Source organism: Panthera onca, chromosome C1, assembly GCF_046562875.1.
Source record: "Panthera onca isolate mPanOnc1 chromosome C1, mPanOnc1 haplotype 2, whole genome shotgun sequence".
In the NCBI taxonomy this organism is placed as follows: domain Eukaryota; kingdom Metazoa; phylum Chordata; class Mammalia; order Carnivora; family Felidae; genus Panthera; species Panthera onca.
This window is the reverse complement of record NC_138346.1, coordinates 103,664,046-103,681,223: the sequence shown is the minus strand read 5'-3', so window position 1 is coordinate 103,681,223 and position 17,178 is coordinate 103,664,046. Positions and strand designations below refer to the sequence as shown.

The 17,178-nt window shown below is 43.0% G+C and overlaps 1 protein-coding gene across 3 annotated transcripts in view; it reads right to left on the bottom strand.

Annotated features, from left to right (window-relative positions):
- Positions 1 to 17,178, bottom strand: part of RALB (RAS like proto-oncogene B) — a 43,814-nt gene that overhangs the window by 12,664 nt on the left and 13,972 nt on the right. For all 3 annotated transcript variants that reach the window (XM_060625454.3, XM_060625453.3, XM_060625452.3), the window contains one exon: positions 7,067 to 7,232. In XM_060625454.3, the coding sequence (XP_060481437.1) occupies positions 7,067 to 7,180 (114 nt within the window). In that variant the 5' untranslated portion in view covers positions 7,181 to 7,232. The remainder of the gene's footprint in view (positions 1 to 7,066; positions 7,233 to 17,178) is intronic.

The window sequence follows — 17,178 nt, the reverse complement described above, 5'->3', positions numbered from 1 at the left end:
TTAACTATGACTCAAAATCCAGAAGCCATGTAAGAAAAAATTGATAAATTAGACTACATAAAATTTTTTTAAACTTCCATATGGCACAACACACTATTTAAAAAAAGACAAATGACAAACAGGGAAAAAGTATTTGAACCCATATCACAAAGAGCTATATTTAAACAGTTCCTAGAAACAGGGAGAAAAAAACATCAATAATCCAACGGGGAAAAGTGGCAACAGACATAAACAATTGACAGAAAAATACATACCTATGATGCTAATCATACAAAAAGATGTTCATCCTCACTAATATAGAGAATGGAAATTATTGACAACACAGAGATACCGTTTTTCACCTACCAGACCGGCAAAAAACCCAACGTCGGACAACATACTCTGGGGAAAAGGCCCTCTTGCACATGGCTGGTGGGAGTAGAGAACAGCACAGCCTTTACGGGGATGAACACGGCAACATCTAACAGCAGTGGAGAAGCGTTCATCTCCCAGCCACCCTGCTTCTAGGAATCTAATCTACAGCAACACACAAGGTGATCACTGTGGCACTGTGTGTAACAGCAAATGGTCAATAACCACCCAAACGCCCAACAACAGGCACCCATCAACGGAATACTACACAGCTATAAAAAAACGACAAAGAGAACCAGTACAGATACACAGTGATCTCCGGAAGATAACAGTCTACCTTTTGCATAAGGAAACGAAGGAGAATAAAGAATAAGATAGGCGTGTATGAGTATGTATAGCTGTTTTTGTGTGTATGTATATATATGTATGTGTGTGTGTATATCTTAATAGGCACATATATGCATAGGTATGTATGTATTTATGCATGTATTTGCCAAAGAGATTCCCTGAAAAGACAAACAAAACAAATTTAAAAGCTGTGAAACAGAAAACAGAAGCAAATGAACCTGAATGAATGTTAAATTGGTAATAGAGCCACACAGAGAACTAATTCAAGAGACTTTAGTACAGAATATTTTGATAGCATGCATCCCAGTAAAAGAGACAAAGGACAAAAAGTTTCAAAAACTGCTAAACTTCTCTTGGCTTGTATTATTGAGTAATAATGATATTAGTAATTCAAAGCTATTTTCTTTATATCGTGGTATACATCAAATAAGTAATTATTTTAATGATGTCAGAAGTACAGATATTCAGGAAAAAAACTAAATTAATGACAGCAATGAACCATTAAAATAGAATCGGTGCGGGTGGACTGGGTGGCTCAGTTGGTTAAGCAGCCAACTTCGGCTCGGGTCACCATCTCACAGTTCGTGGGTTCAAGCCCTGTGTCAGGCTCTGTGCTGACAGCTCGGAACCTGGAGCCTGCTTCAGATTCCGTGTCTCCCTCTCTTTCTGCCCCTCCCGTGCTTGTGCTCTGTCTCTCTCACTTTCAAAAATAAGTAATAAAACATTTTTTAAAAACTAAAAAAAAAGAATTGGTGCTGGTTTAAGCAGATATCTAGATGCGAAAGAATGAAGTGGGACCCCTACTTCATATCACACACAAAAATTAACTCAAAATGGATCGAGACCAAATTGTAAAAACTGAAACTATAAACTCTAAGAAGTAAACAGGTGTAAATCTTTATGACCTTGGATATGGCAATGCATTCTTAGATAGGACATCAAAAGCACAGGCAACAAAAGAAAAAGTAGATAAACTGAACTTCATCAAAATGTAAAACTTTCATGCTTCGAAGGACATCTTCAAGAAAGTGAAAAGATAACCCATAAAATGAGAGAAAATATTTGTAAATCATATATCTAATAGGAGACTTATATTCAGAATACACAAAACACTCTTAAAGTTCAACAATAAAAAGACAACCCAATTTAAAAATAGACAAGAGAGGGGCGCCTGCTTGGCTCAGTCGGTTAAGAGGCCAACTTCAGCTCAAGTCATGATCTCACCGTCTGTGGGTTCGAGCCCCAAGTCAGGCTCTGTGCTGGCAGCTCAGAGCCTGGAGCCTGCTCTGGATTCTGTGTCTCCCTGTCTCTCTGTCCCTGCTTGCTCTCTGTCTCTCTCTTTCTCTCTCAAATAATAAACATTTTGAAAAAATTAAAAAAAAAATAGACAAAAGACCTGAAGGAACATTTCTCCAAAGAAGATACACAGGTGGCCAACAGGCACGTGAAACAAGGCGCAACATCATCAGTCACTAGGGAACTGCCAATCAGAACCACAGTGAGATACTGCTTCATACTCACCAGGATGTATAATCAAAAAGAGACAATAACAAGCATTGGCAAGGATACAGAGAAATCGGAACCCTCACACATTGCTTGTGGGGTTATAAGATGGTACAGGTGCTATGGAAAAAAGTTTTGCACTTCTCAAAAAGTTATACATAGAGTTACCATATGACCTGGCAAGTTTCATGCCTCGGTATATTTACGCAAGAGAATTTAAGACATAAGTCTACACAAAAATTTATGCACATGTGTTCACAGCAACATTATTCAAAATAGCAAAAAAGTAGAAACAATCCAAAAGTCCATCACTTGATGAACGGATAAACAAAACACAGCATATCCAGACAATGGAATATTATTCCGTGAAAAAACCTGATGCAGGTTACAACATGGATGAGCTTCCAAGACATTGAAAGAAAGCCTGATACAACGTGAAAGAAGCCTGATATCACGATCACATAATGTACGATTCCATTTATTTGAAATGTCCAGAACAGGTAAATCCATAAAAACAAAATGGTTGCCAAGAACCTGAAGTGGAAGCACGGGAGGCAGAAATGAGGAAAGACTGCTGATATTACGGTGTTTTCTTCTCTTTTGTGGAGGGAGAAAATTGTTCTAACATTATATAATAGTGATGGTTGCATGCCTGTGTGAATATGCTAAAAAAAATCATTGAATTGTACACTTCAAAAGGATGAATACTATGGTGTATGAATTATATCTTAAGAAACTAATTTAAATTTTTAAAAATTTAAAAATTGAATTGAGGGGCGCCTGGGTGGCTCAGTCGGTTAAGTGTCCAACTTTGGCTCAGGTAACAATCTCACAGTTCGTGGGTTCGAGCCCCACATTGGGCTCTCTGCTGTCAGCAGTAAGCCAGCTTCGGATCCTCTGTCTCCCTCTCTCTCTGCCCCTTCCCTGCTCATTCTCTCTCTCTTTCTCTCTCAAAAATAAATAAAACATTTAAAAAGAATTGAGATTATCAGTGTGAACTTAGTGGGCCCTTTGAAGAACACCCTTAAAAAAAGCTTTGTACTGATTTTAAGCCCCAAAATAAAAAAACGACAAGATTTTTAGTATTAGGTTCTTACATTTGTACTAGCAGTTATCTTCAACTAGACAAAATGTGAAAATTGACCTGTTTCACAGCAGTGTCCTATTAACTCCTTTCCAAAGAGACAAATCCATGACCCCAAAAACCTAAGCACCCAGTGCAAATCTCTAAATACCACCATGAAGCATTTCAAGTGCGTATTTCTGAGCTTTCAAGGTTAAAAAGGTCCATAGACTCGCTGGACACGGGATGTCTGAATGTCCTCATAACGACTGCATACCTCTGTGTCAGTGAAAAGTGTACAGATTATTAGAACATAGACTACAATCTTGATTTTCCACTTTTCCATTAGAAACAGAAAGTCCTGGAGTCTTGGTATCTGTTAAGACGATCCACACTCCTGGCCTTGGGGGGCGGTGTGTGATTCAGTTTCAGATGCCTAAGACACACAGATTCCCCAGGGATCTGTGTCTAAACTGCCTAGGCAGCCACTGACAGTCTGCCGTGGTTGCTGTCAAAGTCCCCGGTCACCAACCTCACATGGTCCGTAGCTTTAGAAGTCTTCAAGTATGTTAGGTCAAGGATAAAAAGATTAAGATCTCCCTCCAATTTTTCTCAAAGTCAGACCTTAGCCAAAAATACAAACTTCTGGGACCACTGCCCCTCGCATAATCCAACCCTCACAGCAATTTCACCATATAAGCTCTTTTTTTTTTTTTTTTTTTAACTTGAGGTAAAGCCCTGGACCAAGAATAAAGAATGCGGGATGTGGGTAGATTTTAGGTAACTGGCATCCCGGAGCACAGGACTGTTCCCTTTTCTGTGAAATCAGGCTTGACCAGGTGATCTCTCAGGCAGGAATCACCACACTTGGCCATACATCAGACTGCCGGGAGAGCTGCGCATAAAATGAGAGTCCCCATTTTCAACTCTAGAAATGTTATTCAGAAGGTGATCGGCTAAGTTTGGGAATCGCTGCTAAGATCTCTAAGATCTCTTCAAGCTCCAAGACTATGATCTGGAACTCTCCTGTCCAATATAGTAGCCACTAGCCACATTTGCTGGAACTCTAGTCACATGTGCAGACAGTACAGATACAGAACGTTTTCATCGTGGCAGAAGGTCCTACTGGACAGCATTGCTTTAGAAATCAATTAAAGACTTCTCCAAACGTACATTAATCCATCTCTATTCTTTCCTTGCTCTCATTTTACCATTTCTTCAACAACTGCTGCTCTGCAGTCCTCAACTATGTTTGCCCATGAAAAAATAGACTAAGATCAAGCCTAGTTTTCCCTTGTTTCTCTGAAGATACGAGGAAGAAGGGACAAAACTCTTCTGTGTGCATCTTCCCCACCCCCTACCCCCACTTAACCATACGCACACATACAAACCTACATAATAAAAATGAAAATCCAGGTTCGACTCTCCTACTAGCTAGTCTCCCGCAGCGTCAGCAGCTGTGCTATTGACAAGACTATTTGGGATGGATAACTCTTGGTTGTGAGGTCTCTCCTGTGTGCTGTAGGGTGTTTAGCACCATCGCTGGCCCCTACCCACTAGGTGCTAGTAGTAACTGCCCTCCAGTTGTGACACTCAAAAGTATCTCCAGACATTGGGGCGCCTGGGTGGCTCAATCGGTTGAGCGGCCGACTTCGGCTCAGGTCACGATCTTGTGGTCCGTGAGTTCGAGCCCTGCGTCGGGCTCTGTGCTGACAGCTCAGAGCCTGGAGCCTGTTTCGGATTCTGTGTCTCCCTCTCTCTGCCCCTCCCCCACGCATGCTCTGTCTCTCTCTGTCTCTCTGTCTCTCTGTCTCTCTCTCTCTCAAAAATAAATAAATAAACATTTAAAAAATAAAAATAAAAAGACCAATACTGTGGCAAATATACCCTCAGGTGACCCTCAGTGAGTCATGCCCCTGGTATGATACTCTCCTTTTAAATACAGAGGACTCTGTGACTGGCTTCTAACCAACAGAATATGGGAAAGATTGTGAGATCACCCCATGATTACATTTCCTTATATAAGAATCTGTCTTAGCTAACCAGAGACGTTCCTACTGGCCTTGAAGAAGCAAGGTGCCACGGAATGAACCACCTATGGAAAGGGCCTGGTGGCAAGGACCTGTGGGCCTCCACCCTACGTCTGCATGAAACCGAACTCTGCCAGCACCCAGAGCTTGGAAGAGGACCCGAGCGTCAGCCAGGCTCACGGCCCCAGCCAACTCTGACTGCAGCCTTGTGGGACCCCGGGCAGAGCAGCCAGCTAAGCCACGCCAGACTCCCAAGCCCTGGAAACTGTAGATGACCAACATGTGTTGTTTCAAGCTGCTAAATTTCTAGTAATTTGTTACATGGCAATAGAAAACCAATACAAATACCACTTATATCACAAAATCCAGCAAAATAATATATTTTTTATTAATTAACTGCCTGGCGTAACTCTAGAATACCTTCTTAACTGGTTTGTTTGTTCACTGCATCCTCTTTGATTATCTCGTCATACAGGCCAACGATTGTGTAATATTTCCTATAGAGGATGAAAAACAATTTAGTCTTATCCTCTAGCATAATTGGTCCAAGTTTCTCTTTTATTGAAAGTTTAGAAGGATTTTCTTCAGCTTCACAATGATGTGACACTACTGGTAACAGAAGTTTTAGGACTATTGTCAAATTTAAGAAACGTCTCTTAAACTTCCCTGGAAGAGACTATAAGATCTGGAAGAACCTTCCCAACCAGTTTCTAGCTCCATGTCTCGACCCTTGTTTCTCGAGAACTCCACAGCCCACACACTTCCAGAACCAGGTGCCACAGGACCACACTCACACCACGATAACCTCCTGGCCCTGCACCTCACATCACAGTGCCAGGTGAGTCAGCAGAGTGGGTGGTGGGAATATTCTGGGAAGCCATCCCTACAGCGAAATGGCTAGTAATAACTTAACCACATGCCCAAGTGACTCCAAACCACATAAATAGATACCACTAATTCCCAGCTAAATATATCCTTAACCCAACTTCCCTCAGCTAGATCCCAAAAATGGCCATTGCCATTCCAACACCACCCAACATAAGTTGGACAGAGGGCAAGTCTAGTGAAGATCAGATAATGATCTTCACCGACTGTGGTGACAGGTATCTTCCTTTTGGAAATCCTGTAAAGCACACACCCATGGGAATGTGACGTGAGCGCCGGTCAGAACACTCTGCCCATGGTACCAACGGACGGCCATCAGGCAGGGACATTTGTTGCCATGGGAATCAAAACGGTGTTGTCACATTGGACTCAGCCCCAGTTCCATTATCCACATTAAGTGACATAAATGTGGGGCAAGGATGGTGTGAGCCTTACTTTGCTGCATGGCAGAACTAGAGAGGACCTGATGCCCATCACTAGAGAAAAGATTGTCTTATGACAGCTTAGCTCTCCCTTTCACTACCTGCTGAAAGTGACTGTCACAAAGCTAAATCTGACCTGTTCTTCAGAACGGTATAAGAGTATAAGAGTCCCCTCCTCTTCCCTTGCTCCTGTCAGAAAGCAAGCTCAAAGGATAACACTGGAAGTCACGCAAAGCAGGGACCCCTCACATCCCCACCAGAGTTGAAATTACTTACCAAAAATCAGCAGCCCAGATCTCATGCTCGTTAGACCGCCTATAAAGCTACTCGGAAACCATGTTAACACAGATTTGCCCCACGATCCTCCGTGCACGTGGGGCACTGAACATATGAACACAGCTGGAGGAGGGACACTATGACAGCAGACTCGATGAAGAAAGGCGTCTGCGCCCGGCATGTCTTACCTCATCGTACATGAACTGAAGCGTCAGGGCCGACTTGCCAACCCCTCCACTGCCGACCATGATCACCTTGTGAAGGGCCAGGGAGCTCTGGCTCTTACTCTTGTTTGCGGCCATCCTGCCGGTTGTCTAAGGTCGCAACACACGACCAGAGGACCCAGTTGAAGAGCTGCCAAGGAACAAGACAAAGACTTAGAGGCAGTTTGATGTCTACCCAGCTGAAAGAAAATGAAGTCCGTGTGCGCCAGGAAAGCCTAACCCAGACATTCCAACAGAGAAGCAAAGCTTCTAGGTGCCGGGCAGAGATGAAACAATCCCTCCAACAACCCCAGAGGTCATTTACCAGAGCAGAGCCAGAAAGAAAGTAAGACAGAGAGGAAAAAAATGGCACCCAGTGCCTGGATCACTGGGGAGTGTGGGGAGGACATCGGACACTAAAAATCCTCAAAGGCGCTTCTCTGAAGTGGACCAGAGAGCTCTGAGTCCCACCCTTCAGATCTCCCAAGTCATCTGGTGCCACAGACAGCACTCAGGGACCTCAATTTTGCCCGCTTTATTCTCACCGCTCACTTCCCCTTGTGCCTCTGCCTCCCGATACACACACTCCCACAGCCCCCAACGCGGGCCACAGAGGTACTCTGGAAGGAGATCAGTAAATGCAGTTTTTATAGTAAGTACCCCTTTGTGGCACACGATGGAGCTAAAAGAAAGAGAACGAAATTATTTCCTTCAAGTGTATTTAAAGTGGTGAACCAAAATGAGTTAAACTGGGGGCCCCTGGGTGGCTCAGCTGGTTGCATCCGGCTCTTGATTTCAGCTCAGGTCATGATCTCATGGTTCATGGGTTCGAGCCCTGCATCAGGCTCTGCGCTGACAGTGTGGAGCCCTGCTTGGGATTCTCTCTCCCTCTCTCTCTGCCCCTCCCCCACTCACACATGCACATGCACACATACTCTCTCTTTCAAAATAAATACACTTTAAAAAAATGTTTTGGGGCGCCTGGGTGGCTCAGTCGGTTAAGCAGCCAACTTCGGCTCAGGTCACGATCTTGCGGTCCGTGAGTTCGAGCCCCACATCAGGCTCTGTGCTGACAACTCAGAGCCTGCAGCCTGCTTCAGATTCTGTGTCTCCTCTCTCTCTCTCTCTGTCCCTCCCCTGCTCATGCTCTGTCTCTCTCTGTCTCTCAATAAATAAACGTTAAAAAAATTTTTTTAATAAAAAAAATAAAAATAAAAATAAATTTTTTTAATAAAATGAGTTAAGTTCCCCTATAATGACCATTGATCAAAATCAGTTTAACCTCCTCAGATGTGAGATAAAAAGAGGAGGGAATCCCAGGCACTGTGGGAAGATGAAGTATTCCAAATATGTAAATTTAATAGTAAATGGAATTTACTTTAACTCCAGTACCAATTTTTATTTTAACCAATTCGTACGAGAAAGCCTAGTTCACATATGCCACAGAGTAAGGAAAGGACGCAGGCTGGGGCATCTCCTGGGCCTGAGCCGGGGTCTGCCATTTGTGAGCTGGGAGACTTAGAACTATTTGAGTTCCCCAAGCCGCAAAACCCAAACACCACCTGCCTTGCAGGATTCTCCTGAGGATGAGAGACCTAAGCACAGTGCCAGGCACCCCCTAGGAACTTAATAAAGGTTGGTTTCCTTTCCAGCAGACTTGAACATCCTAACATTTAAAAAAAAAATCTTTTTTAATGTTTTTATTTATTTTTGAAGGAGAGAAAGACAGAGCATGAGTGGGGGAGGAGCAGAGAGAGAGGGGGAGACACAGAATCTGAAGCAGGTTCCAGGCTCTGAGCTGTCAGCCCACGCGGGGCTCGAACTCACGAACCGTGAGATCCCGACCTGAGCCGAAGTCGGACGCCCAACCGACTGAGCCACCCAGGCGCCCCATTAACGTCCTAACGTTTAAAAATTTTTTCCAGGGGCGCCAGGGTGGCTCAGTCGGTTGAGCGTCCAACTTCGGCTCAGGTCACGATCTCGCGGTCCGCGAGTTCGAGCCCCGCGTCGGGCTCTGGGCTGATGGCTCAGAGCCTGGAGCCTGCTTCTGATCCTGTGTCTCCCTCTCTCTCTGCCCCTCCCCCGTTCATGCTCTGTCTCTCTCTGTCTCAAAAATAAATAAACGTTAAAAAAAAAAAAAATTTCCAATTCCAATATGGCAGGCTCCTATTTCCATTACTGCTGACAAAGGAACTTGACAACATCCCCACTAGAACAATAAATTAATACACACAGTACACACATAAATCATCCATTGGTTGATTTATAAATAAAACATTGGTTTAAATCAGTGGCTTCCATCCTTGGCTGCACAACGGAATCCCCTGGGGAGCCTTGAAACCATTCCGATGCAGCGCCTGGGGGCTCAGTCGGTTGAGTGTCCGACTTTGGCTCGGGTCATGATCTTGCAGTTTGTGGGTTCGAGCCCCGCATCGGGCTCTGTGCTGACAGCTCGGAGCCTGGAGCCTGCTTCAGATTCTATGTCTCCCTCTCTCTCTGTCCCTCCCCGTCTTTCTGTCCCTCCCCCACTTGTTTTCTGTCTTTCTTTCTCAAAAATAAATAAACATCAAAAAAATTTAAAAAAAACAAAAAAACAAAACATCCTGATGCATGGGTCCCACCCCAGAGAGTCTGATGGAATTGGCCCAGCATGTAGCCTGGCATGGGGACTTCTAGAAGCTTCTCAGGTGATTACAGTGGACACCCAACGTTGAGAACTTCTCTTACATGTACAGCTAAGCTCAAAAGAAAGGAAGAAATCCCCAAGGTAGGGTGAAAAACATCAGGGCCCTGAGAGCTGCTGTTCCCGCAGTCTTGAATAGCTGCTGTTCACAGTAACTTAGGATTTAGCAAACACACAGGGCTGAGGGACCAGCTGCCCAGGCCACGTGGGAGTCAGAACTGACACCTTTTCTCAACTGAGAACAGAGAAGCCAAGACCCTTGGAGGAACACACCTTCAGGTAAAGGATGTACTAGAAAAACATTTGTTGACCAACAGGGGACAATGACAAAGAAGCTTATCTGACTGAGCCCCAGCTGCATGGAAGTGTACCCAGAAAATCTGTGACCATGGCACTTCTCCAAAGCCAAGAAGTTAACATAAAAAGCAGTCCGAGTCTGGTCGCAGTGCTGGAACACAAGGCAGAGTGACAAACAAAACCTCTCTGGGGACACAACATGCAGTAAGACAGACCAGGATACTCATAACTAAAATCCACAGATAGGAGTCCACAGCTCCAACCTACGAAACACCTAAGAAAATCACCATATGTGGTAGTTCACATCCATAACAAGTAGGGCTTTTCAGACAGCTATTATAAAAAGTATAATTCGAGCATTTTTAACAAAGGCAAAATAAAAATGCTAGAAAAACAACATTATCAAAAGACCAGGAGTTGAACAAGAACCCCTTTGAACGTCTAATGTATTTTAAGTATTTAAAACGAAGAATAATAAAACCATAGGGGAGGAGGAAAAAAAACTATTGATTTTTTCTCCACCTATTTTTGGCTCATTGGTTGGAGCCCTGCAGATCTGACAAAACACAGAGTAACAAGAGAAAAACAAATGGAAGCTTATTACTGTGTACATCTCACAAACACACACAATTCAGTGATGAGTAACTCAAGGGGGTGGTCAGAACTTCAGCTTACATCACATCTTAACAAAATAATAATACATTTCGGAGAAGTGACAAGACGAACAAAACAAAAGAAAACAAAGAAACAAACAAAAAACAAGACTTTGCACTTCTAGGGGCAACAAAGTGTGGGAAGACAAACACTATCTAAGGGAAGTTGATAGACGAGATAAGGGCTAGTGAGTAAAGTGTGCTAAGCAGGTTCCTCTGGTGCCCTCTCGGGGCTGGTAGGAGCCTAGAGCTGTCTCAGGTGATTCAGAATAGCCCTGCCCTTCCTGGTAGGGGCGCAGCGGGGAGGCAGAGAATTTTATTTTGGTCTGTTTTCAACTGTCTTCAGCTCGAAATAATCCTATGTCAAAGTGGCATATTTGGGGGTGGCACACTCCAAACCCTTTCAATGCTCAATAGAAAATTTAGGAAATATCTAAACTATCTTTCAAAGAGAAAAAAAAAATCACTTATGATTCCACCACCCAGAGATATTCGCTTATTAGCAGTAGATTTCCTGCCAGTATTCTAATCTATATAATCCTATATTTAAAACCTATTTAAGATCATAGTCATGTAGTTTGGCATGTTACCGCTCACGTATTATCTCCATCTGTCTTCTTAGAGAAGACTGAACATAATGAAATCCTTCCTTGATGATTTAAGGACCATCAAGGCTGCTGGGAGTAGGATCGCATGTCTGCTTGTGCTGCCCCCTTCCCCCCCGGACCGTTAGTTTATTGCCTATGCCAGGCCTTCTTTCCACCACTCCTTTTCTAATTATGTGCCTTTTAATAAGTGTTCTAAGCAATTAACTGGATAATTAAGCACATTTGAATTGTGACTAAAATAGAATAAATGGGGTAAGGCGTGGGCCTCCCCTAAAGGCTTCAGTTTAACAAAGTGAAACCGCTTTTGGCCTAATTTCTGGTCCACCAGTGTTCCACAGAAAGCAAATCCTGGAGCATGAGGCTGGGACCTCCAGACCATCCATGTGTCACACAATCGCTCCGAAGCAACCTTGCTTCTGTGAATTATTACAGTTGTAAGAAAATGGAGAAAGAATTTTCCAGGTTGGAGTAGGGGAGGCTTTCAAACCCATGTAGACATCTATCTAATTCTGAGCTGCTATTTTCAAAACACAAAGTCAATCTCTCTAGAAGAAACCATAATAAATGAGCTGAAAACTATTCAATAGGTCCAAAGATATTTGCCAGCGTATCTGTGATCAAAGCTCAAAAACTGAAATAACCATGGTGGGTATTTCCAATCCACACGACTGCGTTGGTCAACTTCACCCAATGAAGGGAAAGACAGGATACAGGCAGAAGGGCCAACCAAGTGCCCAGCACCAAACTGATCCTGGAAACTGCAAACCCCTGACCTCGGGGCTCTTGACATTGGGAATAAATAATATTTGTTTAAGCCACTGTTAGTCTACTAATTGTTGTTGTTTTTGTTTTCACTTCTACCAAAAGTGTTCCAGAAACAGAGTCATTGACTCAAGAAACTCCAAGTCTAGTGGTTCAGACAGATCACAGCGCAGGTAAAACAAATTCCACGGCAGAAGTGAGATGCAAGGGGTGCTCTGGGAACACTGAGGAGAGACATCTAAATCACCCTGGAAAGTCAGGGAAATTCTCCCAAAGGGAGCAACACAAGACCTGGGATTTAAAGACACCAACTAGACAAAGAGAGGAAGAGAGATGCCAGGAAGAAAACAAATCAGCACGGCTTAGAAAGCGTGTGTTGAAGATTTAATGTTTGTGATTGATACGCGCAGCCAATAAATGTGTTCTAAAAAATAATACAAGTATCCTTTTTCCCAACAGTTTGTTATGAAAAGTTTCAAACTTTCAGGAAAGTTAAAGGAACTGCAGGGTGAGTCCACATACCCACCACCCAGATTCTCCAGTTTGCGTTTTGCCCCATGTGCTTTACCACAAACCCCGTCAACTGGCGTCTCTCTCCCTACCCGTCAATCCGTCTTATTCCTTGCATTTCCATGTAAGCTGTAGACATCAGGACACTTCATCCCTGACTTCAGTGTAGACACCCATTTTTTTACAAAGCAATCATATCCACCCCCACCCCTTGCCCCACTGCTGTCTTCACTGATAATTTCAGAACTCTCTCTAAGCAGTTTGCAATCCTCCTAAATCACTTCAATGAACTCATGGGTTCATAGCCAATACATGAAGCTACACAACATTGATCTTCCAAGAGGGGAATTTGGGTCCATAACACCACGTCCTGGCATGTCTCTCCCTTTGGGCCAGAAGTCTCTTACAGGGCACTTGAGAAACACACCAATGAACACCCTTCACTACGTCTCTACCTAGTAACAGAAAAGTTCTGCGGTTAGATCCATTTTTGTGCAAAAAAAACTTTTAAGTGCTACTTTGTGCCAAGCTGCGGGCCTCTGCCCTTAGAAAACTTAATCTCTAAGGAAAGACATACAACTAAAGTATGTTAATATAATTTCCCACATGCGGTGATGAAGATGGTGCAAAGTATAATGGAAAGCACAATGAACTCTGGAAAAAAAGAATCAGGAAAGGCTTCAAAACTGAGTAAGAGTTCACTCAACAGATGGGGTGATTGAGGGGCGCTTTCCAAGCATAACTCAGAGCACAAGCAAAGGAACAAAGGCATCACACATCACAGTTAGTACCAGGTACCACATAATATTGAAGCATAAGGTATGGAGTGGGGAAGTGACAGGGTGAGGAGTCTCCAAAGACACCCATGTTCACCTACAAATGGACCTAAGATGCTATCTTAAGAAACATACCCTGGAGAAAATGGGAAACCATTGTGGGGTGTGGCCTCCAGCCCAAGTTAGCATGTAAGGCACTGAATCTGTAAGAATAAACACACATTCCCTGGGGCGCCTTGGGTGGCTCAGTCGGTTAAGCATCCGACTTCGGCTCAGGTCACGATCTCACGGTTCATAAGTTCGAGCCTCACATTGGGCTCTGTGCTGACTGCTTAGAGCCTGGAACCTGCTTCAGATTCTGTGTCTCCCTTTCTCTTTGCCCCTCCCCAACTTGTGCTCTCTCTCTCTCTCTCTCTCTCAAAAACAAATAAACATAAAAAAAAAATTAAACACACACACACACATTCCCATACAGAAAAACAAGACATGCCAAACTAAAAAAAGCATCATTCATAAAAATGAGGCAAGGCAAAAAAAAAAAAAAAAAAAAAAAAAGCAGGCAGGCAAGGGTTAGGGAGTGCTTTTTCTATGTCATATTCTATGATACATTAATTTGAGATAGGGCCCTCTACCACTCAGCATTAATTCAAGACCAGAACACATTCACTTGAGAAGTGAAGTTTTTAAAGCAGATCACAATATATAAATCACGCAAATGTGTGTTAGGAGGAAAAGAGCAGTTTCTAGACTAATATTCTAGGCTAATATAATCATTAGTCTTTTATTAAACTGAGGCTAGGAGAAAATAAGTTGGTAGATAGAGTAAAATGCCACCTTGTCTGTATCACGGGAATGTCAAAAAAAAATCAAATGACAATTTGAAAATGCAGAGGAACGCTTACTCAGTCCTCCTCATAAAATTCAAGTGTCCTACGTAGCACACGTCCACAAAAGCACATGGGAAACTCTCAAATACTATCCACATGCAAAGAATTGCACTTAGCACTTTTTTAGTATAACTTTAAGGTAACCTAGATACTACTAATAGGCCATAATCATAATACCTGAGTCTCCCAAAATATTATCCATGTTTTTAATCCTCTCTATAACAATCAAAAAAGGAGGACAATCCTAAATCTGGGACAATTTAAGCACCAAAATAATTAAGGGCACTAATGAAAACAGACCATTGAAAAATTGGGAATTCGTGAATCCACACCTATAATAAATATTAAATAAACAACGGAAGAGGGAGGACTCTTGCTTCCAGGAGAATGCCAAAGGCAGACTGACACATTATAGAGGGTGCACCTGAGTTGGAAAATCAACATTTATATGGAAACAACTTCATATGAAAGTTCATATACATTCAAACAATTCATATGGAAAATCAACTATCATAGTAAAGATTGGTTCAGGCAAGAATCATTAATAGATGCTAAATCTACAGGGGAGATCTGGATGAGGAACACGGTATTTGCATGGTCTTACAGTGCCTCCATACATTACTTACGAATCAGAATCTGCATTTTAGCAAGCAGAGTACTATTACGTGTCAAGGCAAATCCATACCACTTCCTGTTACAATCCAGATTAGAAACAATCTGATCTAAATTAGGGTCATGAAGAACTCTCCCCCAAAAGACAGTGCTTTCAAATATGAAGTAACACAGGAAACAGATGGACTGCAGGGATTGTGAATGCTGAATCATGAAAAAGGAAAATGCCATGACACGGTCTACCCAGTAGATGCCATTTCCATTGGTGTTGAAATCGACATGGAATCTTCTTATTTCTTAGCATCTAACGCCAAATTAGTAAACAGCTGTACCCAGTAAAATGAGGGGCTGTACACACGAGTATGCCAGTGTGTGTTGACAGCACCTCCCTTCCTGCCCTGAGTCCCCAGATCATACTAGTGTCTTCTACTGATCTGTCATTCTTCAAATTCAAGCACAATAATTTCCGTATATTCACTCTGCACTTTTAAAGTCTTCAGAAATAGGGGAGCCCTAAGTAAATGAGAAACAAAGTTCTTTTTTTTTTTTAATTTTTTTTTTTAACGTTTTTATTTATTTTTGAGACAGAGAGAGACACAGCATTAACGGGGGAGGGGCAGAGAGAGAGGGAGACACAGAATCCAAAGCAGGCTCCAGGCTCCGAGCCATCAGCCCAGAGCCCGACGCGGGGCTCGAACTCGTGGACCGCGAGATCGTGACCTGAGCTAAAGTCGGACGCTTAACCGACTGAGCCACCCAGGCGCCCCGAGAAACAAAGTTCTTAAAAGACTGTCTGTCTTGGGAATTCATAGAATTTTACCAGATAGGACAAAATAATAAAGATTTAAAATGACGTGCTAACTTCAAATAACAAAACACATGGAAAGAAACAAAAAAAGCGATTTTGATTTGAAAATGCATTCTTGGATTTTCACAGTTCATAACAAAACAGAAACTTTAGAAACCAGGATAAGTTTTTTTGTATATACTTTACCAAATTCTATCAATACCTAACTTTTACTTTTTACTAAATCAGGTTTGTAAGATTGGGAGTACGTTTGTAGCAACCCTTTGCAATCCTAGCTTGAATCATCCATTAAAAACAAACAGATAAGCCATGTTACATCATAAATTCCAAGTGAGATGCTTAGCTTTGACGGCCACATTCACAGGACTGAATTGTCACGAGAGCCTCTATGAAGTCCTCCAGCACTCCTCCAAAATAAAAAAGCAGAGGACCACTTAAAGTGTTAAGCGTGTAAGAATAACAGGCCCTTTGGGCAAAAGGACATTGGTAAAAAGGAGTTTAAAAAAAATTCACTAAATAACATACAACTTTTTCCAAATACATCACTTCAGGTACTGTCAGACTAGCACCCTTTTTCTAGAAACTGCTCCCCTCTGCCATCTGCATGGTTATTACAGGACAAGGGGTAAGGGAGATAAGGCATGTCAGCTCAGTATGTGGCCCTATCCCCTGGGAGAAACTGACTGATCCCAAGGAGGGCACCTGACCCAGGCCAGGGTCTGGGTACAAAACCAAGCAGCTGGGTCCAGGATGGCTACAGCTGGGGCAGGGAGCACCCGGGGCAGAAGTAAGAGGAGTAGCAGCACTGTGGTCCTTTAGACAGTGTGTTGCCCTTCCAAAGAGAAGTGCCTGCTGGTTGCTGGAATTTAGGGATGTCAGACTTCTGCTTCTTTAAGAGATGTCGGACATTTGGAATTTTATGTGAAACTCCCTTTTTCAATGTTAACAATTAAATCACTTTTGAAAAGCACTGTGAGCAGACAAAGCATGTCTGCAGGCCGCTCACTTTTGCAAATTGGCCGCTATGTTTTTTGCCAAGTAGTGAAAGCAGCAAGAGAGACGGAGCCTGAACACGGAGAGGAAACACTGGGACAGTCCTGGCAGCATTCGGGGGGTTGGTTCCCGCTGCTCCTGAGTCCCAGCCACATCCTCGGCCCCTTCCTTGGCTTGGTTTTCCATTTGTCCGCTGAGTCAGTGACACACACTGGTGTCCACCCAATAAATCCCCCTTCGTGGTGTGAGCTCGTGTACCTTACGTTTCTATCACTTCCAACCAAGTGAGTCCCAACTGACTGTACATAATGGCTTTGAAAGTACACATACAATTCAAGTCCAAGGAATCAGATCCAGGCAGGGCCAGGGGGAAAATATAATGACACAAAAATACTTCATTCTGAATGAATAAGGCATGAGCACTACATATAGCAACTCCAGCTGAAGGTGTTTCCAGGGAATTCAAATATTCTGTCCCTTATATGATTAGGACTCTTGCCCACAGTGA